Genomic DNA, 24,282 nt, shown 5'->3' with positions numbered 1-24,282 from the left:
TTCGGCAACCTCGGCAGTAGCAAAAAATGGCCGCCCACACCACCAGTATACCGCAGACGAACTAAGGGAGCGAAAGAACAACATTCATGCTTTCGCATTCACAACTCGTAAGAAGTGCCTATAGGTGTCCTTGGAATTTTTCTGTTAACCATTTTAAATAGAAAGAAGCTCTTCTCACAACATTTTTTTCAGGCATGCATGCTCATGTAACTTCATGTAACTTGATATATGTCATTGACTATGTTTTAACAACAATCCCAAGTAGTTAATTATGCTTGGCATCTTCCACCAAAGTAGTATGTTCTCACATGATTACTGCTTGTACGTATCTTATGTTGCTTATTTGGATTACAAGTTCTTACAGACATTGCTTTTTTGCAAAGCAGAAGGTTGCATTACTACCACGAGCCTGTATTTCTCGACAGTCCTTCACTTGTGCAGGGACTGAAGCATATCAAGATTTGATACTATATTCTTGAACAGGCGGCTGCAGTCCTGGGTAAGGAAATACTTCTTTTGTCTGTTTAATCTTCTAGGCACATACCAGATTGACGTGTCGGTAGCAGGGCAGAGGATTCCCGGCAGCCCCTTTGTCTCCAAGGCCTATGACGCCTCGTGCATCACCCTCAGTGACGTTCCACAGTCCTGCTTGGTGGGGCAGACCTCTCAGTTCCAAGGTAAAGCTGCTGTTCTTTGGATCCTTCCTTCCTGCTTCATGTCCTGTCGTGCAGTCTACCACAAAATACTGAGCAAGCACCCATATAAAATTTGACAATCATTACTAGAAATGGGAATGTTAGATCTGGAAAAGCAGAAAAGGCTTGCAGTAGGGTAGGCCCTTGCTTGGCACTTGTTTAGTCCAACAGAACAGTACACAGTGATGTCCCACTTGATCAAACTCCAGTTAAACAGACTACAGTGTAGACCGCATATAACGTATGTCGCGGGAGTCGCGAAAATCCGCACTTAAGCGGTACCGCGCTATAACCAAAACATCAATTTTCAGGCCAAAATACATGCCATCAGACAACTTACCTTTGTAAAAGAATTTATTTTATGTTAGATGAAAAATAAAGCTTAGTTTGAGGAAAGTCTTTATTTCACCAGACTAGTACACTTCTCTCTCAAGTGTGTCACACATTTTGAAAGAAATGAGTGACTTTTGCCTGGCGCAGCCTTTTAACGGCGTCGCGGGTTGCAGACGGACGTTGCGAGCGTTCAGGTTTGCTAACCCTAATCACTTTTCTCCGGTGATGAAAACGCGTGAAAATTCGCATCCTTTTATACGGTACGCGCCAGTAATACCTTCATCTTGAGCGCAGGCATGAAATGCTCCAAATAAGACATCCGGGCGATGTTCGAAAACACAAATGCTTAGAAAGCACCACTGTAGTCGAAGTAAACAAACACGACAACACGGGTGTTTCTGCTGTCTTGAGAGTGCCGTAGCAACTGATAGTTGAGGCAGGCATGTAGCCAGGGGGGAGGCCCCATGGGCCTCCCCCCTGGCTACGTGCCTGCCTCAACTATCAGTTAGTCGACCGAGACGGGCATTTTTGGATATCGGAAGGTCTGAGGACCCTTGGTCTGCAGAGTTGCACTAGCTTTTCTTGTCCTGTTTCTCGACCGGAACAGTTGATGCATCGAGAGCTGGCGAAGGACAACTCGAGATCTCTGTCAATGACGGAGAAGTGCCCAACCAGGTTCAGGTTCTGAGCAGCGGACGGTGCCTCGTGAGCTTCAAACCGTTGCGACCAGTGCCCCACGTGGTCAGCATCAAGTTCAACGGCGAAAACGTGCCCGGTATGTGCTTAGTCACCGTGCGTGCTATTGATTTGCCGTGGCTTGAGTGCCAGCCACTTTCTTCTCATCTCAGTCTCATTATTTTATCTCGTCTCCTTCCATTGGAGACTCGAGAGATATGTGGGCTGTTTGCAGCATTGCTGCCCTGCGGGAAAGTGACGAAGCATGAAACTGAATTATGGCAAGATGTGCAGAGGTGGACACCTGTTAATGCCAAAGGCTGCCCGATCTCTGCTGTGTCAAGTAGTTTGTCGGGAATGGCTCTGTAATTTCAGTATCTCCCAAACACGGATGACCTTAGCATGCACTGCGAGTGTTTAAGTTAGAGACGTTTTTTGTATATGTCGAGGACACGCTGCGATTGCCGACTAATCCGAAGTGACGGCACCTTTCTCTGAAGATAGTTTTTGATTTTCGGTCGTATGCCAGCTGTGTGCGCATGATCGTAGTGTGGATGATACTAATGCACTGTTGAGGGGCTGGGGATTTCCGCTAAAGGTGGGGCAATGGATGGCATTTTTCATCGTTTGAAACCTTTCAGTTATGAAAAGGTGTGACCGTTGCTACTTCTGTTGTCGGTAGCCTGCCTCACAACCATTAGTTGCATCTTTACATGTTCATTGCATTCTCACTATCTAGGTGCCGCTACCTACCTCGAGCCTTTGCAATATGAGTTACTCTCAATTTCTGGGGCACTGCGGCTCTGCAGTGTAAATTACATTATTATCATTATTTTAAGGCTATGTTATATACAGTTGGTGCCGACTCTCTCTCTACGAGTCCTGGTTTTGTCCAAATTTTGACTCTGTTCAATCCCCACCCTTGCCTGTTTCAATCTGGATGAGCATCGTACTGGCTTGTGGTCAGTGGTACCGCACTGGCAAAATTTTTTATCTACAGATAAACCAGTGTCGCTGCTTCTCAAAGCAAATCACCCAAAACTAAATAAACACAAACATCAATTTTTTTCCACTTTGTTTAAGCATTAGATTACCTAACAAACTCTAGTCGAACAAACTAGCTATTCAGATGAACAAACTTTTGTTTAATTCCCCAGCTGAACCTTCACCTGAGCAAGCTTTTTTTTTTTTGAGGTGTCTCAAAGATTTTCTAGGTGGTATTTCACTAAATGTAACATCCAAATGAAATTGTTCTTCCACTTAATTTGGAAACCTAATTTCTTTGCTGAAGACTGACTCACTTTTTTACATAATGTTTTCGGCAGGTTGTCCGGTGGTTCTTCAGGTGTCGGATGTGAACCAGTTTTCCGTGGACCTCTCCTCCCTGGAGCTGGTTCCGGTCAACGTGCCCAGTCGCTTCTATGTCGGCGGAGTGTCTGATGAGGACGACTTGCGAGTCACCGTCATGTGTGGGTTGCTTTTCCCTCTTGAATGTGTAAAATTTCTAAGCCCAGGTTTTTCTCATCTTTGGCACGTAGCCTCGACGATGGCATCACTCTGTGGTCATCACGTGGTGTTCCCAACAGTTGGTGTCTGACTGTAGTGTCAGAGGAAACTCTTGGGTCATTATTTCTTACGTGACGTTGTGATGTCGGGTGACGTCATGACGTCATGTGACACAGTCGCATGACATTGTGATGTCATGTGACACAATGACTCTGTGCCACAAGGCACTTGACTCTGTGGCATCATGTGGTACTGTGACATGACATTGACGTCGTACATTGTGTAACACCATAATAGACACTTGGAATGTCACGTGACACTATGGTTCTGTGTCATGTGTGTTATAAGTCACACGACTCCACTGGCATATCACGTGAGCCATGACATGACATTGACATTGTGACGTCATGTAACATCGTAAGTGGCATTGTGATGTGACATGGCACTATCGCATCACATAACACTGTTACATTACATGACATTGCAACATGACATTGTGATGTCACATGACACCATGATATTATGTTACACTGAACACCGTGATGACATGACACTGTGGTGATGCCACGTCATGTGGTCACACGACCCAAGCTCGCATGACCATGTGCTTTTATGATAGTCACGTGACGCTGTCATGTCACGTGTCACCCCAATGTCACATGCTATGCATTTAGAGCACCTTTGGGATATACCAAAGAGACAGGTAGTTTTTAACATGGAATGTGTTTTATCAGCCGAATTTCGTGAAAAAATTGTCACTAAGAACCGTTGCATTAATTTTTCCGCTATATTTAGCGGAGAAATTAGTTTCACGGAACTCCATGCTACCTCAAGTCGCGTGACATAAATTTCTCCGCCAAATTCGGCCAAGAGATTGATGTGACGTTACCACCACACCATGTCACCTTTAGTCACGTGACATCAGTTCCTGCGAGGTGATTCTGCAAGGTGGTTCTGTGAGGTGGTAGTTTGTGCTCAACACTTTCTGTGCTCCACAATCTTTGTCAGCATGACCAAGCCTGTATATTTTGCCTGTGTGCCATCACTTGGGAACTTCCGTCGCCCCAAATGTTGCCTCTCGTGCAGCACCTCTCGAGGTCAAGGTCCCTGTGAAGTTGAGCCGCAGCTCAAGGGGCGGTTTCAACGTCGAGTTTGTGCCCGACCAAGTCGGTCAGTATCCCTTCTTTTCCTCCTTTTTTCTAACACAGAACATACCGACACCGGAAAGCTATGCGGGCCTCGGGAACCGTATAAAAAGGCTTCAGTTTCCCGTCAGGACTTATACTCTCCACCTTGAGATTGTCAGTCAAGTGCTTTGGCGACTGAGCTGTCGAGGCTGGGTGTTCAGAGCACGCAAAGACAAAGTAATTTGTGCGGCGCACGAACACGCGGTCGCACGCTTCGTGGCTTTTCCTGTCACGCTGCGCCATCTCACGGCGTCTGTCAGAAATCGGAACGAATCTTCGTTAGATGTCCTTCATTAGATGCTGTCGTTCAGATGCCCTGTGCTTCTTCTCTGCAAGGCAAATCGCACATTTTGTGCTTTTCAGTCTTTCTCAGCATGATCTAGCTTGTATAATTTTGTTTGAATAGCTTTTGTAGCCCAGTGCATGAAGCCATGATATTGTTCTGAAGCTCTCAGGTGCAATGTCGGAAGATGACTAGTATATGTGTTGCTTCAAGTGCCATATTAAGAAAAGTATAGTAATGCTGTATAATTTGCGAATAGTGTAATTTTGTCTACGTCCGGAAAAAAGCTGTGCAAATACTTTTCCTAGTGTTAGAAAAAACACTCACTCAGAGTATGGGTTGATATCCCCACCACTGGAGATTTTGTTTGGAACAGATGTTGTAACTCCAAGCTGTGTGGGCCTTGTGGTGCACTACAGCAGCACTCTCCAAATGTGGATTTTGTGAAGTTTTGAGCATTGAGAGTACCGTAAACTGGTGGAATTGCCATCTTTATTAGAAGAAAGGGAAGTTGTGAACAGATGGTTTGTAGAAAATATTCCTATCATATTAAATGTGGTATTATTTAACAGGAAGAGTCTCTGGGCAACAGAGTCCACTCATCGTCCTACTAGTTGATTCACTTAAGATTGGGATATGGGTTTGCTGAACAAAGACTGAAGGGTGATTTTTGCCATCAGTAAACATCTTGGAGACGTGACCGAGTGATGCAATCATGCTGAACGTGCAGGTCAGTACATGGTCCAAGTAGAGATTGCAGGAAAAGTTCTTGCTGGGACGCCGGCCGTGGTCAAAGCATATGATGCCCGCAAGGTTGATGTCAGTGCAGTTTCTCAGGGGACGTTGGGCAAGCCTGTCCAGTTTACGGGTGAGTTTGAAAATAATCTTCAAAACGGCACTAGATCTTCATTAAAGGCCATTGATTAAGTGACAAATTATCTTCGGGCTTTAAATGTTTTCACGAATAATCAAACGATTTAGGCTCCTTCAAATAAAATATTTCCACTTTTTTTTGCACTTCTTGACTTCATCCACTTGGAAAAAAGAAGTTGACTAAAGTAGAAGTTTGGGCTAGTTGGTATTTCATGATTAAAGATTAAAACAGCGCAAGGACACAAACAAGAAGGTAGACAAACAAAATTAAAACAGCGCCTTGTTTGTCTACCTTCTTGTTCTTGTCCGTGTCCTTGCGCTGTTTTAATCTTTAATCAGGAAAAAAGAAGCAAGTTTTGTTGTCACTGTGATAGGCCTTTTGAGACGGTTTGTTTTGTTACTGTGTCCTTTCTTCTTTTGGACATCTCTGTATACCGTAGCCATTTTGCCAGCTCATTGTTTTATCAAAAGACACTAGTTTTCAAAAATTTTGGTCTATTTGTTTGGAGTGTGGTAGTTAGGCGAGTAAAACTTCTCCGGTATGTATGAAAATGGGAAACTGGTACTAATGTTAGATAATGGGCTGTTTACATGCATTGCACATAACGCTACCTTTCGTTACAACTTTTTTGCAGCGATACTGTTTCCTGCAAGTTTTTCAGTCAAGAAAAGATGACTCATACTTGAAGATAGACTATGATGCTTTCAGTACTGTTAAAGAGCTTGAACTAAGGAGACTAATTAACTGTGCAAAACAAAACAAAAAGTTTTTTTGTATGGCACAGTCAATGAGTTTCTTTAGTTCAAGCTCTTTTACAGTGAAAGAATAATAGTCCATCCTTAAGTATGAGTCGTCTTTTCTTGACTGAAAAACTTACAGAAAACGGCGTTGTTGCAAAGTGAGAAAAAGTAGAAGTAAATATATTATACACAGCACATGACAACAGCCCATATTTTAACATTGATGCACCTGTTTCTCATTTCTGTACCTGAGAAGTTTTACTCACCTGTCACACTCCATGCAAATAGCCTACATTTCTTAAAACTAATGTCTTTTAATGATAAAATAATAAATATGTTAAGGATATTTCTGGCAATCTTTATGATCTCTAAATTCAGACTCTGACTAACAGGTTGCAGGTAACCTGTCAGAATGAGGTGTGTCGTGTGTAGGCATGGACGAAATTAAACAAGTGCCGATAGGAGGCGCGGCTTCACCCTGGTGTTATTCTTGCAGTGGACGTGAGTTGTGCCGGCGAAGGCAACCTTGCCATCACGGTGACATCTCGCAGCCGAGACGTTCCCACCGTGGTCCACCCCATGGGGGGCGCCAAGTTTGCCGTGTCGTTTGTCCCCAGTGATCCGTCGGACCATGTGATCAGCATCAGCTTCAATAAAGAACCTGTGCCAGGTACTGTCCGTGCTTTTAAGCAAACCATAAAACAACTTCTTTTACTTTGATTAATTAGTGTTCATACCATATTTTTGGGGTCCGCACCGGGTCTGCATAGTCTGCAGAAGCAAATTTGTGGCAGGGATGGGCAGTATTTAAAATACTTTGTGTATTTTGCATTTGTATTTAATTACAAATTGGGTAATGTATTTGACGTGTGTATTTAGATACTCAAACGTGGGTATTTAAAATACAATTGTAACTAAATACAATTTTGTGGGCGAAAATACATCCCTCAAGTTTATGGTCACGACAATTCTTGTTTTTATGCATGTGGTTGTAAGATATAGTCTCCATCCTTTATTCGGCCATGGGGCTATTTTATTTTTCTCCTCCGGCTTTATTTTAAAGGCGCTGCACCAAATGCAGTGTCTCTCAATCAAGCACAAGCATTTAGTGACTTTGTGATTACGGTGCTAGTCCAGGGCAAGAATAGTGACGAAATCGACGTTCACAGGCAGACTGGCTAAATAAGTGCCTGTGACAACTTGTGATGCTTTTTCAGCCTGATTTCCATCCATATTTTTGCCTGGAACATTCTAAATGCGCGGGTCCATATTTTTGTAACTGGTGCGAGTTACAACAATAAAAAATTCTCTAGCTAGTGCTGCGCGCTTTGGTCGTCTCGGTTCTTTGTTGGTCTATACCAAAATGTAATCGACAAAAAAGCTGCTTGAAGCTCTGTACTTTTTTCACATATTACGTCAGAGCTGATTACATTTTTTTGTGATTATATTTCTATTACGCTTCTAGAGCCTCGCACACTAACTCCAGAATGTGCGATGCAAAATTAAAATGAGATACCCAGAAACCCGTTGCAGGTGCCCTGAAGTCGCTGACACAAATTTTGAGGAATGTATTTGGAAAAGTATTCGGAGGAGACCAGATACATTTGGTTGTATTTGTATCTTGTACTTAAATGCTTTTTTGGAAATGTAATTAGATTTGTAATTAAATACATTTTTGATGAAGTATTTTGTATTTGTATTTCGATACATATTTGCATGTATTTTGCCCATCCCTGATTTGTGGTAAAAAAATAAGTTTTTGCTTAGATAGTCCGCATTCGGTGCATAGACCGCTCGCCATGCATAGTCTACACCTAGTGCCTAGTCTGAACGTAAAAATTATCATACGCAGCACACCTTGACAAATGCCCACTGTATTAGCTCACAGAGAAGCTTGAATCTTAAATAAATCAACATTAAGATACTCTATCATTTATGAAATCCTTCACATCTTGTCACAGTGAACCATCTAGAAAAAGAAATCAAATCCTTGTATAGTCCGCTCATGTAGATGGTCTGCATCGGATAAAATCTCAACTTTTAAACATGTTGAACATGGTGGTAAACTTGAAACTGGGGTAGCTGAATTTGAAATGTTGCCTGTTCTTTTCTGGTGTTCCTTTATGTTTTCGTTTTCCTGCCCCAGCCTCATACCATCATGTTCAACTTACACTAGCTCACCTGCACTCCGACTATACTTTCTTTAGACAAGTATAGCCCGTGAACTATACACCGGAAAATGTGGTAATTTTTAAAGCGTGGAACTCACCAGATTTATGAGTAAAATGGTGGGTAAGTCACTTACCTCCTTAATTCTATCTAAAAAAAATATTATGAGAAAAGACGTTGGTGCACTCTAAGTGTATGAGTCTTAATATGTTTTTTGGATTTTCAGTATTTAGCTGCATTTTATGTTTCATTTTTAGCAACACATTTCAAGAAACATTATATTCCTGACTGCTGTAGATGCTGAGATATCCCTCCTGCAAATTTTCAACGAGTCCAAAAATTGTGTTATGAGAAAACAATGTTTTAGAGTCAACTTTAATGCACATTCAGCTCGCATAGACATTATAAATTGATTTATAGCTCGAATATTCATCCACGAAATTAAAAGCGTGGTAGATTCAGAAAAACAACAGCCATCGCCATTTTCAAAAGAATGCAGTTTTAGGAAGTTTTTGGCTCCAAAGACCCATGTCCCCCCATACCTTTTTCTGTTTTGCTTGCCTACTTCTTTTTGGAGTCAAACTTATGAAGATGCTTGGAATAGCATTTGAATGAATATATTCTAGCCAAGCATAAAAAAGTTGGGATAATATTAGGATCTTTGTAGTTCGCAGCTTAGGCATTGTGCGTGCGTGAGATGTTAGGTCAATCATCTGAAATGTTTTCCTGTGTTTTCTTTTTCTGCTAATTTCCAGGGAGTCCCTTCAAGGTGAAGGTGCAGGATGGTGGAAAGGTTACAGCCACGGACCTTTCCTCGCTGGCGGCAGCTTCGGTGGACAAATCCGTTGGATTCGTCATCCAGAATGCAGGTGGAAGAGAGCAGGACCTCTCAGTCAGGGTCGAAGGTGGGTCTCGTTTGTGTTTCGTTATTTTCATCATACAGCTGAGCAAATCTAGTCTCTCGCTGTAATTACGTAACTCGAGCTGAGCTCAACGGAACTCCAGAGGATGTCCCGGCCTCCCATTGGCTGTGAGAATGACTGACATGAAAGATGCAGACATGTTGAGACATTCTGGCAAGTGCTGAAGGTGCTTCGTTCGTTCTTGCAGTCAATGGTGGCATTGCATATTGTCATTCTGGATCGAGAATGACGTTTCTCAGAAGTCGCCATTCTTAGGATCAAACTGTAACTGTCTCTTGATGCGTAAATACTGCTGAGTTCTTATGTGACGAGAAGCTGAGGGAGAGGAGGAGACAAGAGCGTGCAGGGACGTAAGAACGCCGAGCTCTGGTTAGAATGATTAGTGGGTAGACATGATGATAGCTGCCTTTGTCTTCACTCACACTTTGAACGCGTTTGATTGCCAAATGCCGGCGTCCAGCATTTCACATTCTGCGTGTAAAGAGGGCAGCTAGCTTTACGTCTACCCACTAGTCACTCCAGTCAGAGCTCGGCGTTCTGACGTCCCTGTGCGCTCTCGTCTCCTCCTCTTCCTCAGTTTCTCGGCTCATTAATTAAAACTTCTCATGTCATATCTTTTTTTTTGGTGAATCTTGCCAGTTTGCATTTGAGTATATTGTTGGGCAAGTCACTCAATTTTGTTGCTGAGTTGGAGAACATGGAGTGCACGATGGTAAAGTTATTGTGTGTGCTTGTTTTGGGCTCTCTTCAGGACCTGAGGGTTCTCCAGTGCCTTGTTCGCTCAAGGACATCGGAGACAGGAACCTAAGGGTGGAGTTCTCCCCTGTTCGAACAGGTGAGCATCTCGAGGCAACCTTTTTTATCCTTTAGGTTATGGCACGGTCCTTGGATTACCTGATCTGGAATCTTTTTGTCACACTATGGGGAAGTCTTCCCTAGGGAAAGGGACAAATATTAGGACTCAACCAGTCGGACCGCTCAGTGGACCTAACGGAATTCTGAACATGAGTTCGGAGAAGCCACGGTGATGAAAGGTGCTAGGTGCGTCTACTGTTTCATCAAGCCCCATGGACCCTTCGAAAAAATGGACGATTGGAAACGCCATTTATACTTGAAACCTGAGGGTCATAATTTTTTAAAATAATTGAAATGCCATGTGAATGATGCTGCACCTGCTTTAAAGGCATTATCGAGCTTTTTCGGGATTTTTACTTGTTTAATATTTTCATTTCTTTTCACTTTTCTTCATTCCTCCTTGCATCAGTACCGCTTGAGGAGACAGAATTGACTAGGGCGAAAACAGCTTAAGTTTCCAGACCAGTAAATAGTTTATCTAAGGACCGTGGTTATGGGACTCATTAAATTGTCTCAACTGCGCTGCAGTCTTGCACCCATCTATTCATTCTCTTGGATTTTGTCAAGATTACAAGCTAGGCTAACAGGAATTAATGACGTATGTCCACCACCTGCGCATCCCTCAATAGACAACACGAAAAAGTCCTGGGGTTGTCGGGGAAAGTGCAACAAACCTGGAAAAGTCGGGCAACTGACAGGGAATTGAGCCAAGGAGTGGTGTGTCGAAGATGTTCACGAAGATGTCACTTCAGCACAACTATATTTCAACACACGTGTGAAAGGAGCTTACCTTTGTATCCAAAAGTCAAGATCAAGGACAAAGACGACATACCACGGCTGGTATTTGTTGGCCACCGTATCAATGGTTGCAAAAGTCGAGATCAAGGACAAAGACGACATACCAGGGCTGGTATTTGTTGGCCAACGTATCAGTGGTTGCTCCCAGTTCAAAAAGATAATTGTTTGGGGCCGTACTAAAAGCTAGACATTCTATAAATTTTCAGAACACAGTCGGTGTTACAGGTGGGGCTCACACTTTTTGTGATTTAGCCAAAGAAAGTTTTCTAAACTGGGTGGAGGAAGCCAGGCATTCTGAAATTCCTTTTGAAAAGACAATACAGTCGAACCTCGATATAACGAACTTCAATGTAACGAAATCCTCGATTTAACGAAGTATTTTATTTTTCATAATTTCTTGCCCATAGACCCCATGTATTTTTAGTCCCTATATAACGAAGTCTATTTTGCTGCTATTTCAATATAACGAAGCGCCATTGCCATAGAAGGCAATAAATAAATCAACTCTAAAAAACAACTTCGCAAAAAAATTGTGGTTAAAAAAAAAAATTATGCGCAAACGCGAGCGCTTGATAGGTTACTTCACGGGGACAGGCCTTCCAACGTTCCTAGGCTGCCCGAGGATGCGGCGCCGGTAGCGCCGGCGAGGCATGCGGCAAAGCGGATCCCGCGAGGCTGGCCAGAAAATGCCGAGCAAAAAGTTTACACGGCATAACAGCATCACCACTGACATTCACTGATCATCATAGTCCACTGTACCGCGGGTAGCGCGGGAGCCAACTTCAGCGGGGGAGCGACGTGATGGCGCGACCGCGCGACCGCACGGGCAGTGCCATCTAGGAGAAGACCGAAAAGACCGATTATCGTCTTGCGAGAGTGATGTAAAGCAAAGGCGCAAGCACACTGTGGGCGCAAGGGGGCAAGTAAACTGTGCAGTCAAGAGTGCTGTGTAGGTTGGAAACATTGGCACCGCCTAAACTAAACAGCTCTATTTTTTAACCGGGCGGTTCACTTACGTGCTTGCTGCCATAAGGAAACGTAAAGTTCTTTCTTTGGATGAGAAAGCAAACGTTTTGGACGCCATCCTGAAGAAACTGCCGAGATCACGAGGACTCGGGAAGTGCTCGACGCAATGGACGTACTGAGGAGGTACACGGCGTCGCATGGGCAGCAAGATGCCGTGCAAGCGCTCTGGGCGCTCGAACGCCGTATGACGCCGCCGACGCCGCTGCTACTGTCGGACAAGGCGCAAGCAAAACTCGCGGACTACTTTGCCCCTAAATAAATGTCATTTTCGGTGAGTTTTCATACCCGTAAAATGTTTCGGAATTTTTTTTTTTTTTTTCGCATGCTAAAGCCAAATTTCGATTTAGCGAAATTTCAATGTAACGAAGTAAATTGCGAATTTTACCGACTTCGTTACATCGAGGTTCAACTGTATACTGACGGCATTGGCACTGTCTGGTTCTAGGGGAGCACAAGGTCCATGTGTCACACCTGGGCAGTCCCATCCCCAGCAGCCCATTCACGTGCAAGGTGTTTGACACGCGTCAGATCAAGGTGCGTGACATCCCCAAGGGCTTTGTGGGAAAGCCTGTCACCTTTGTGGGTGAGTGCCCCTCTTGCCAACGGGCAGCTTGTTTTTCTTTTTCTAATTCCTCTGAACTGTACTCCTGAATGCACTTGGTACTATGATTTGGTTCTGCACTTCGTTTTTGTCGTGCCGTGCAACCTGAATTCTGTAGATCATCATTGCGCATCGCCCACAGTCATAATTTGAAGAGGAAACTCCCTCTCTTTTACTTGCTTTTTGTTTTTCACTACAAATTTTGTTTGAGACAACCTTCCGAAGTCAATTGTTTCCGTCACGGATCCCGTTTTTTTGGTCAGGAAGTAACAAGTTACATGGCATAACTAATTTATTGTGTTTTAATAAGTTCATGCTACTGGGTGATTCAAGGTGACGGCAGGCTCTTTAAATCGAGCGCAAAATTCGGTTTCTTAACTTATCGCGCTATGACTTTGTGCAGCGTTGTCCACAGATGGTGCATTTTTTTCGGAAAATTTGCAAAGAGTGAACTTACCTGAGGAAAAAGTAAAGAAGGAAAAAGGCTTAGCTCCTATGGAAATGCAGCGATGCCACCGGTCTTCAAACAACACGGCGCCGTTTCGCACGGGAGACAACAGATGGCGCAACGAACGCCGCCAACGAACGAGCATACGGCGCCGAGAGCCGGCGTTTTTAGCAGACTATCTTTTCGACTCAAAAGCGGCGCGCGTTCCGCAAACGGCGACAGTCGCAGAAACAAAAACAAGCGCGGTAACAACAAGCAACTGCAGTTGCTTGTCTGCTAAAAACGCCGGCTCTCGGCGTCATCTGCTCGTTCGTTGGTGGCAGTTGGCGTCGCGACCGCTTGCGCCATCTCTTGTCTCCCGTGCGAAACGGCGCCGTGTTGTTTAAAAACCGGTGGCTTCGCTGCGTTTCCATAGGAGCTAAACCTTTTTCCTTCTTTACTTTTTCCTCAGGTAAGTTTGCTCTTTGCAAATTTTACAAAAAAAATGCACCATCTGTGGGCAACGCTGCACAAATTCGTAGCGCGATAGGATAAGAAACCGAATTTTGCGGTCAATTTAAAGAGCCTGCCGTCTCCTTGAATCACCCGGTAGTATTCTACATTATTTCATTTTCGTAGTATGCCCTTATGTCACGGCCTCATGCTTGGTGTATAATAAATGGTAAACGAATGAAAGTAATATAAAAAGTATGCTCTTTGTTTATACATCTACCCTTACTGCTTTAGTACAAGGCATCGAAGTAAACCTAAGACACAATCAGACGAGTTGCAGTAACCACCATTACCATTTCAGATTAATTTTGATGAAATGAAGTGCTTGTCTGATGGTAGGGATGGCAGGTCGAATTTAGGCAGGTCAATATCAAAAACCTGAATTGCCCTTCCCCTTTTTTGTTTGCTGGAAAGCATCTAACTTTGTTGCTTTTTCTTTTGGTGAGCAGTGGAGACTGCGCATGCAGGTCCAGGCAACCTGGAAGTGATGGTGAACAATGGCAGGGTGTCAACAACAGCCCAGGCGCAGTCGCCGACTCAGTACGCCATCACCTTCACTCCTGCAGACGACCGACCCCATGTCATTGATGTGCGCTTCAATGGCGAGCACGTCCCAGGTGCGTGGACCTGTCTTGTTGCTAGTTTCATGAGTGTTCGAAACCTTCAACCTTGAGCACGGGCCGTAAGAAAATGGAATCGTCAACCTATCACTGATGACAATTAGGTATATGCTCTTCTGTTTATCATCAATTTTAGTTATATACCAGTCCCCTAAGATAATGCCGACCAGGATTGGGTACAGAGCATGACAGAGTTGACGGAAATATTGAGTTTTTTCTGTTTTTTCTTGCAAATGAGTGGCCCCAGGCCCCTAGCCCACATCAAAACTGCTATTTTGATGGTAAAATTTGGAATTTGTTTTCTCGTTTTAGTAAGATGCACAGAAGCGTTGATGTCATATACGTGTTTGTGCTAACCATGCTGCATACTATAGCTTTGTTCGATTTACTTACACCGCCTGCACAGGTGCAGAAAAGTGTAGGACGGTATACTTCCGGTCTTACCTGTATACACATACCGGTAGCGCACTGCCTTACACTTTTCTGCACCGGTGCAGGAGGTGCAGGAAAATTGAACGAAACTAGTGCACATCGTGCGCCGTTAAAATTTTTTCTTTCAGCGGCTTCGTTACCTTTGTTCCATTTTGTCAAGTATGGTTCATTGATCTACATATTTTTGAATATCATGAGTAACTAGGAAAGACGGAACTGAGGTTTCTTTGTGTGTGGCATATGGTAACAACTCTTGACATTTATTGCCATAAGGAGCTTCTCAAGAGGACCTGTTTTTAGGACCCATAATTTAGAAGAACAGATGGGGATGTTTTGAGGGCTCAACAACATTCATAAGAGGCTACACCAGTCCAGAAATGCATGCAAGAAATCCTGTACATTTTTCAATGACATAATTTTCATGGACGTGCACAATAAATTTTTTTTTGGTGAAAAATTGGTTAAGCAAATACGGTGTACACGAAATTGAGTTAAAGGGGTCAAGAAACATGATCAAGTTGGAATGTACATGACTTTGCAGAAGTGAACTGGTCCTAGTCTGGCCAAAGTACACTTGCACAGACCGCCACTGATTCAGAAGCTTCTTTGTCGCAGTGAAAGTGCGAGCATAAAAGGGGCAACGAAAATAATCCCTGGAGAAGGGGAACAAGAGGGACAAAGGACAAGCACAAATCTCCAAACAGAGCTAGGTGACTGGTGCGCGACCGAAAAAATCCACCTGGTCCGGGTATCAAACCTGGGACCTCTCCATTTCCAGTAGAGCACTCTACCAACTGAGCTAACCAGGGGTTAGACGTCAGTAGAGCAAACGGGTTTTATCAGCTGCCCCCAGTTTAGCACCAACAAGGGTAAGCTTGCAATTTAAGGTTATGATTAATAATGCAATTAAACGCAAAGGTTAAAGCGAGCTGGGCAAGAACGACGAAAATAATCCCTCACTCTTGTTGGTGTTAGACTGGTGGCAGCTGATAAAACCCGTTTGCTCTACTGACATCTAACCCCTTGGTTAGCTCAGTTGGTAGAGCGCCCCACTTAAAATGGAGAGGTCCTGGGTTCAATACCAGGACCAGACGGATTTTTTCGGTCGCACATCAGTCACCTAGCTGTGTTTGGAGATTTGTTTTTGTCCTTTGTCCCTCTTGTTCCCCTACTCCAGGGATTATTTTCGTCACTCTTGTCCAGCTCGCTTGCACCTTTGTATTAAATTGCATTATTAATAAAAGGGGACTATTTCAGTCTTGCCTTCGGAAAGCTTGATAACTTAATTGGAGGACCGAACCACCCGCGTGACGACGGTTGAGCACAACTCATGAATTGGACACGAGAACTGCGTGAGCATTCGACTTCGGCTCGTAACAATCAATGCCTCGGCGGACGTTCGAGTAGTGGCTCGTGTCTATGCCACTGTGGTGATGAGAATAACCAAACTCTAACAATGCCTGGAGCTCAGCACACGTCTTTTACTTTGCCAATCCAAGCTCGTGGCTATGATAAAAGTTGGCGGCATGCGATAGGCACCAGGCGATGTGGCAGCTTGTACTGGCTTTGAGTTAAGAGGATGAACAATGCTCATATTTCTCAAATCTTTTTGGCGACTGCCATTGCCTAGAAATAAGACAGGCTAAGGCAAGTTTATTCAGTTATTAACATTAGGGTGTGTTTCTAAGTAGTATTTAGAGAAAGTAGAAAAATTGTTTCATGGCCTCTTAACAGGCGAGTTTAGCTCCGACCAAGAAATTTTCCTCTCTCAAAATACCCCACAAATTGTCACTTTTGGAAATTCTCAGAATATTGTTGTTAATAAAATCTGCATCAAAGTACCGTAAAGACTGGTTATAACGAAGTCGGCGGGAATCGGAAATCACTTCGCTATATCCGCTATTTCGTTATAACTGACTTCGGTTTATCAAGTGCTAAATGGAATGGAAAATCGTGATCGCTTCACTGTACCCCCTATTTCGTTATATAACCAACTTCGTTATAACCGGTCTCGACAGTATACAGTAGCTTGTTTTCCCAAACCGAGTTGCTAAGAACTCAGTGGTTTACCAAAGCAGCCTCAAGGTTCCCCGAGCTGCCAAATTTACTCGGTTATCCCTGCTCCTAAGTAAAGTGTTCCTCTGGTTTAAGCCTGGTTTTAGAAGATTTGAGCCACCCATTGGTACTTTACTATGTGCCAATTACATTCAATAGTATGCGCATTACTGTTTACAAGGTCTGTACACAATTCTGTGCTAATGTGTTGCATCGATGCAAAGACCAAGAGGGGTTTCCTCAGCCATCAAATAAGACACAGGTGTTTCTCGAGATCAGAATGTTTGAGATTCTCTGAACAAAGAGAAAAGAAAGAACAGGAAGTGTTCTGCTATGAAAGGTAAAAAAAACTAACGGAAGAAATATTGACCGAGCTACTATAGCTGCACAGCCAAAGTAGCTGCAGAAACAAGACGTCATCTTGTTTCTTCCACCCAGTCTCAGGTGGTCTAAAAAAATGGTAAACCTACACCAGCTCGCCTGCGCCCTAACTGTTTTTTCCTGAAACAATGTATAATTCTTGTGTGATGCTTTATGCTTTTTTTTCGACTGTTCTTAGGGAGTCCGTTCCAGTGTCAAGTGGCTGATCTGTCCAAGATCAAGGTGGTGGGTGAAGGCATTGAGAGAGTCGCAGTGGGACGGCCCGCTGCTTTCGTCGTGGACACTCACGGACACGACGTGGGACAGTTCTCGGTTTCTATACTTGGTATGTGCTGTTTGTCTTGGTCGTTTGCTCCACTAATGCTTGAATATACCGCGAAACATGCACAAACTGGCAGCTACTCTGAACATATATTTCAGTGAACACTGAATTATCGGAATTTCTTTGTGATTCTTAACGTGACAAGTGTATTCCATAAGGGCAAACGATCATGACAGGGGAGAAATGCTGACAGTGAGCTTTACATTACATATCACATTGTATGGTACTCAAACTTCTCAAAGAGACACAGCCTACAGGACCTTCATTTCTGGAGTTAGACAAAGGACCTTGCAGAGATCGCAGCTGCAAAACTCAGCAAAAACATGTGAAAGGATATGCGTCGGGCAACTGGCATTTCTCAGCCTTATTAGCAGTTCTTTTATCACCACAGAAAGTTTATGAGCAGCTTTCAGTGAAAACCGGAGAGATATGTGGCCTAACTAGCACTAGTGTGACAATATCAGCTGTGACTTTAAGTGGACACCACATATTTTTGAAGAACAGGAGGGTAAGCACAACATGGCAGAAGCGTGACTGCTCAGCACCAACTGGAGCAGCTCGTCTCTCGCAACGAAAAGGAGAACACGGTCGCATTGCACGCATGCAATGCACCACCGACCACTTTGCGGCGCACTCTTTGATTCTTATCAATTTCTTCCTGGGGAGGATGGGGGGGGGGGGTGGGGGGGGTTTGCATATTGTTTGCAAAGGCTAAAGATCCAGGAAACAGATGTCGGGTATGCCCGACAAGGGGAGAATGTGTGCTGCTCTTTCTGGCATTACAGGATTGGAATTGAGAAAGGGAGAAAGATAGAGAGAGAGAGAAGGCTGAGGCAAACAAGGTGTGTGCAGCGTTCCGCCTCGGCCGCTCTGAGGAACGTCTACTGCAAGCATCGTGGTCGCTCTAGCGTTACGCTCTCTGCTTGCAAGGGACCTAGACTACCCTCTCCCCACCTTCTCTCCACATAATAGTGTGATCGCCGTAGCACGACCAACTCTCCCCCTTGCCTCTTCCCCCTCGGGCTCTTTCACAATGCCAGATTTCTTTTGTCTGTTTGCCGGCTGTTTTGCTTGCTTGCCCATTCCTTTTTCTTGCGGGTAAAGGGCTCGTTATTACGTCTACTCCTGCTGGGAGCAGAACGGCCTGCCGCCCTGTTCGCGAGACTGTCATCTCATCTGCTGCTGGCTTGTGGAGGCCGAGTCAATGGATGGCCCGTCTGTCTCGTGTGCCCCCTTCTTTATTTCTTAATCAAATTTGTCTTATTACTCAAGGTCGTCGTTAGGAGTTGGTTCGGTTAAAGCAGGGAGGCGAAAAGTTCGATAGCCTGGAAAATACGTTGGGGGAACGAGCATGTGTAAGTTACACGGCGTGTGGCCAGTACGGAGGTCAAATTATGTCCTTTCGTAGCCCTTGACCTTGCAATGCCCTGTGGTGATGCTTTTGCATTCTGTTTACTTGTTATTTGATTGCCATTAAGTGGGGCTTGCGCTTGCTTCTGTCTTTCTTTTTAAAGTGGTGGGTTAGCAGTTTGCTTTTTTTATTTTTTATTTGTCAGAATGAATGTATGTTTGGGACAAAACTGTTCTTACATTCTAAACTCCTTGTGCTTCCTTGTTTTTGTCTGACCGCAGGACCGAACCAGAGCCCGCTGAAGACGCATGTGACTGGAAATCACCACGGGGGTTACCGGGTGGAGTACACGCCCGTCGAAGTCGGTATGTCCTCCAATCAAAATCGATAGCTTTTTGCTCTTCCAAGTTTTAGAGAGGAAGTTGCCTTGGAGAATTGAAATTACCGACTACTGTCGAGACCGGTTATAACGAAGTCGGTTATAACGAAATAGCGGCTACAGCGAAGCGATCATGATTTCCCAGTCCCTTTTGCACTTTGTTATAACCGAAATTGGTTATAACGAAATAGCGGATATAGCGAAGTGATTTCCGATTTCCGTTGACTTCGTTATAACCGGTCTTGACAGTATTCAAATTTGGATGGTTTCTGAGCGTCTGGAGTATTTAATGTAGAAATGCTAGCCGTACTGATTGCAGATTTTTTTTTTTTTTAAGGGCACCGCTTTTCTTTTTTTTTGTTCAATCATGTATATATTAACCGATTAATGCCACGTGAGTGGTAACATTACTTGCGGTACCACTGTTGCCTGTGGTATCACGGGTTAAATAATTGAAAAGCAACTTTTCTGCTGATACAAATACATGATTCACCCAGGCCATGTACTGTAAGTTGCATCCTTATTTATTTTAATATTGGAAACTGGTACAGTTGAACCCCGATTTAACGAAACCCGATTTTACGGATTTTCCGATTTAACGAACAAATTTGGATTCCCCGCACAGCCTATGCGCGAGGTCTCCCTTCCTTGATTTTACAAAGTTCCCGATTTAACGAAATAAATGGCGGGTCCCGGTCACTTCGTTAAATCGGAGTTCAACTGTATAAATATACCATGGGTTCCTTGATTATATTTTATCTAATTCAGCTTGTCTTCAATAGAACAAGTTATGCCTTATATAGCTTAATTGTCAGGAACTTGATCGCAATTGTATCTCCAGTCATTTATTATATATGACTTTGATAGTATGTATGCTAGTAGTATTTTATGCTGGGTGATATCTCAACTACTGGGAAACTTGAATTAATAGCCTCAAACGATATATCAATATAGTGCATATTTTCATAGTTCTTCATAAACCAGTAATATGACAATACATTTTGTCAAGCATTTTAATAATTGAATATTTTCATAGTTCTTCATAAACCAGTAATATGACAATACATTTTGTCAAGCATTTTAATAATTGAATAATTTGTTTCAATTGTTTCTTCATAAAATATATTTATTCCGACCGTTCACTCTCACTTAACTATTATACTTTGTTAGAAAACAACCTTTTGACAAAGATTCATCAGACGTGGGAGGCCACCTGTAGCTTGAATAAAACTTTTGAGAATGAAAACACGAAGGACAAGTATCGGTATGCCTACATGTCCATTTCTCTTCTGTCATGTTTTTTTGCTTTTACTTGTTTCTCATAATGACGGACCTTGGCTGCTTTTGCATGGATGGATCAGTTCGTAGCGCAACGAATTGAGATTTGATGACATTGACTGGTTAGAAGAGGAAGAGAAATGAGGATTGAATGCCCACATTTGGCCCCCCTCTTGATTTTATGCGCTTCAATTTCATCCCTGTAAACGGCACTTACGTCCGCAAGCAACATTAGTTCATACTTTTTATCTATCGAACGAGATAGAACACATAATATAGGCTTTGCGCGATGAGCCATTAACTTTACCGAACCGGGGCATGATAAAAAATGTATATCCAAGCTTGAGGAGGCTCGGAGTAGAAGCGGCGGAGTCACTCGTGGCACGCGGAGTGGCTCTGGCAGATCCTCTCGTGCTTTGTGTGCTTGCACACAACAAAGCTTCAGTGCACCCCAGTCGATCATCTCTTGCTTTTTCTCTCGCCAGGCGACCACGCCGTGGAGATCCTTCTGGGAGGCCAAAGCTTGGCTGGAAGCCCCTTCATGAGCAAAGTGTACGATGCCTCTAAGGTCCGGGTGGCCGACATCGGCAGCGGCACGGTCGGCCGGCCTGTCTACTTCAGCAGTGAGTGCCCCTGACTGTACCTCGGTTGCTCGACTCCTCTTAGAAATGGACGCCTTTTGGGTTTACTGGTTGTAGTCGTGGAACGACCAAACATTTCCTCCCATTCAGCTTTGTGCTTTGCTTGCTCGACACCTGGGGTTTCACTTGCTCAACACCTGGGGTGCACTGCTATGGTTGTCAAGATTCGAAATGCAATCATTTAGAAGCGAACCCTACACACTTTCGCGTCCGTGGCTCAGCTTGAAACCAACGAAACGGGCAGCATGCATCTGTTATATACCTAATTGTTATTTTGCATGCAAGAGCTTGTGAGACCAATGAATGTGATACGATATGGATGGTGTCTCGAAAACAAATTTTGAGGGTTTTTTTTCCACCGGAAAAATAAACTGCCTCGCCGAACGCTGATCTTCCGACCTAGTGTAGTAGTACTTGCTGCCTGAACCAGATGCGAAAGTTTCAGAACTAACCGTTATGTTACTCAAAAGTTACAAGTGATTTTCTGAAGTTTTTAATGGGAAAATGGTGGCTGATGGAGCTCTCGAATACGTGAAGCTGAATGGCGCCAGTTACCGAAAACTGGCGTAAACGAGCCTTTTTTCCCATTGGAGTTTTCAGAAGATCAGTTATAACTTGTGATTGAGATAATGGTTCGTTCTGGAACCTTGGCATCTGGTTTGGTCCACATTTGGGCAGAGAATGAGCGTTCGACGAGCATAGTCTATTTTTGTGGTGAAGAAATATATTTTGGAGGGGGACATGCAGTATATTTATTAGCTTCTGAACAGCAAATGCAGTTACCAAAGGTCTTATTACGTTTATATACAGTCGCCGACTGATTTTCCGGACTTCACAGGGACCGAAAAAACATCTGAATGATAGAGCAGTCCGAAAAATCAGCAGATGAAAAAACTTGCTTTTATTACGTCTAAGCGGGCTTAGAAAAGCCAGAAATAGTGCCTTGCTTCAGGTCACGCCTGCCCACCATGTTTTTAGGTTACGCCTCCGTTTGCGTTCGGCAAACTTTCTGTTAGCTGGAGAATCGCTGCCTTCTTTTCTAGCATAATGGTCGAGTACTTTCTGCGCCTCTTTGTGACACATCGCGGCGGCAAAAGAACAGATAGGGCTATGACGTCCAAGCCAGCGTAGCCCGAAAACACGATTCACCCAGATGAGGTCGAGACGAGAGGTGCAAGTTCATGACTGCAATGGCGAATGAACAGAGCAAAGTGGAAACAACAGCGATGATAATAACGAAGCGCAGCTGGAGAAAAAAAAAAGCTGTACAGCGTCACTTAGCAGTAGGACTTAGCAGTATCTAAGTAGCGCTGACAAACCAAGCCAATTCATGTGTAGCCAACATAGAATCTAAAATGGCCGCTTCTCAGGGGCGTTTTCTTGCTGATCGCTTGCAATGATTTTCTCCAAAAAATCAAACTTTTGGTCTTCAAGCTGTCCAAAATATTGGTCGTGAATATGCGCTATTTCTATCGGGTAGGTCACGGTTCCTCCTTTAGGTCCAAAATATCAAACGTCCGAATTATCGGTGTCCAAAAGATTGGGATCGGTCAGCGACTGTAAATATAGTAAGAGAGAATTACGTTTGAATGGCGATAATGCTACAACAGTAGTTGTTGGTTGGTTGTGTTTTTGTGTCTCTCGTTCTATTGTGTCGTTCCATCCTCGTGTACAGAAAACGTCATTCACTTTTGCAGTTGACGCTAGCCAGGCAGGTGCAGGGAATTTGGAGATCATCGTGTCAGTGGGTGGACGTAACGTGCCCAACTACGTACAGTCGGAGGGCAACGCCAAGTTCAGGGTCAACTTCAAACCCAGCGAACCCCTTACCCACACGCTCAGCGTAAAGTTCAACGGGGAGCCCGTACCAGGTCAGTAGCCGCGCTGCAAGTCGCACGAGCAACCGGTTGAGAGAAAACAAAGATTTTAATCTTTTATGGTGCGGACATGTAGCAGAGGACTTCAAGTCAGTTTTCACCAAGTTCTGTTCCTGACGAATAATTCCATGAATGGATTAAAATGTAAATATTAAAGGCTGGTTCACACACCTGCGTTTGAGTGTGACCAAGTGTGTTCCAACTGCTTGTGACTGCTTATGCTGACACATCCTGAACACAACTACCCTGAAAGTTTTGCGGTATTTACGATATAAAATCTGCGCATTTATCTGAGAAATGGTTGTTTACAATATTGTTAGAATTTTTTCGCAGTAAAAGAATGATTTGTTTAAAATTAGAAAATAAACGTAGATCGGAACTGTTTTTGGGGCGACGTGTTAGATGGACCCAGTGTGTTCTCTCCCCATCAGCGGTCACAAATGGTTATAGAGCAATTGGTCGCACACATGTGGAAATCTCTGGACCTGCAGCCTTAATCATACTGCTTGTAGCACACTTTATACATAGGAAAAAAGGGCAATTCCCAGCAAAGCTTTTGGTGGATTTCGCTACCTTTCACACAATGTACCTTGTGAAGACCTACGAGTATGAAATGTTTTGAAAAAATGGGTCGGTACTACAGTAATCTCTTGTTATAACAAAATCGCTTTCTTTGAATTACCGCTTTTAGAGAAGTGTATTGACGGCCAACCACGGTGGAAGCGCACAGATGATGCATGCGCTTAACGAGGGCCGCACCTATTGGATGGCATGGGCGACCGCTGTAGCCGTTCTGCGCTGAGCCCGAGAGATGGCGCAGGGGCCGCGGTGCGGTACTGGAAGGAGGAGGGAAAAAGCGGGGAAAAAGAGGACGGTCGGTGAGGAACGAGGGGCTGAAATATACCAGCAATACTGCCGATACCGTTACGCGTGAGTAAGCGTGAGAATAAAGTGTTTAAGCGAGATTGCTTGCGTGCAAGTTGTGACCGAGACAACCAGCGACGAGGTATGTCACAACAGTTATTACGAAAACCGAGGTGTGAAAAGCACGCAAGCTTACACGAAAGCGCATGCAGACCCTTGCGTTCCCTCCCCCTTCTCCACCGAGGCAAACGGCACACTGAGAAACTGGCAAACAAGAAGACAGAGCAAACAGGTGGTGGCAGATAGCACAGAGCGCCACTTCTGATGCCGATGCGCCAACTCAAGCAAGGAGCAGCGTCCACGTTCCGACACTACTTGCGGCGCTCGCGGCCGACGCTGCCCGACTTGTTGGAATCGAAGGAGGGAAGCAATATAGCCGATGGAGCTTGAAAAGATCATCCCTTTGGGAGACCCCGA

At 44.0% G+C, this 24,282-nt stretch overlaps 1 protein-coding gene across 1 annotated transcript in view; it reads left to right on the top strand.

Moving 5' to 3' along the window:
• Positions 1-24,282, top strand: part of LOC8031199 (filamin-A) — a 180,023-nt gene that overhangs the window by 112,876 nt on the left and 42,865 nt on the right. The window contains exons 18-31 of the mRNA XM_040218746.3: positions 537-677; positions 1,636-1,803; positions 3,029-3,172; positions 4,296-4,379; positions 5,410-5,547; positions 6,790-6,963; positions 9,218-9,367; positions 10,137-10,220; positions 12,510-12,647; positions 14,055-14,222; positions 17,272-17,418; positions 19,048-19,131; positions 20,909-21,046; positions 22,762-22,935. Of these exons, the coding sequence (XP_040074680.2) occupies positions 537-677; positions 1,636-1,803; positions 3,029-3,172; positions 4,296-4,379; positions 5,410-5,547; positions 6,790-6,963; positions 9,218-9,367; positions 10,137-10,220; positions 12,510-12,647; positions 14,055-14,222; positions 17,272-17,418; positions 19,048-19,131; positions 20,909-21,046; positions 22,762-22,935 (1,932 nt within the window). The remainder of the gene's footprint in view (positions 1-536; positions 678-1,635; positions 1,804-3,028; positions 3,173-4,295; positions 4,380-5,409; positions 5,548-6,789; positions 6,964-9,217; positions 9,368-10,136; positions 10,221-12,509; positions 12,648-14,054; positions 14,223-17,271; positions 17,419-19,047; positions 19,132-20,908; positions 21,047-22,761; positions 22,936-24,282) is intronic.

Source organism: Ixodes scapularis, unplaced genomic scaffold (genome assembly GCF_016920785.2).
Source record: "Ixodes scapularis isolate PalLabHiFi unplaced genomic scaffold, ASM1692078v2 PGA_scaffold5__190_contigs__length_132052651, whole genome shotgun sequence".
NCBI lineage: Eukaryota > Metazoa > Arthropoda > Arachnida > Ixodida > Ixodidae > Ixodes > Ixodes scapularis.
Note: the sequence above shows the minus strand (reverse complement) of the source record. Positions and strands in the feature narration are given on the sequence as shown.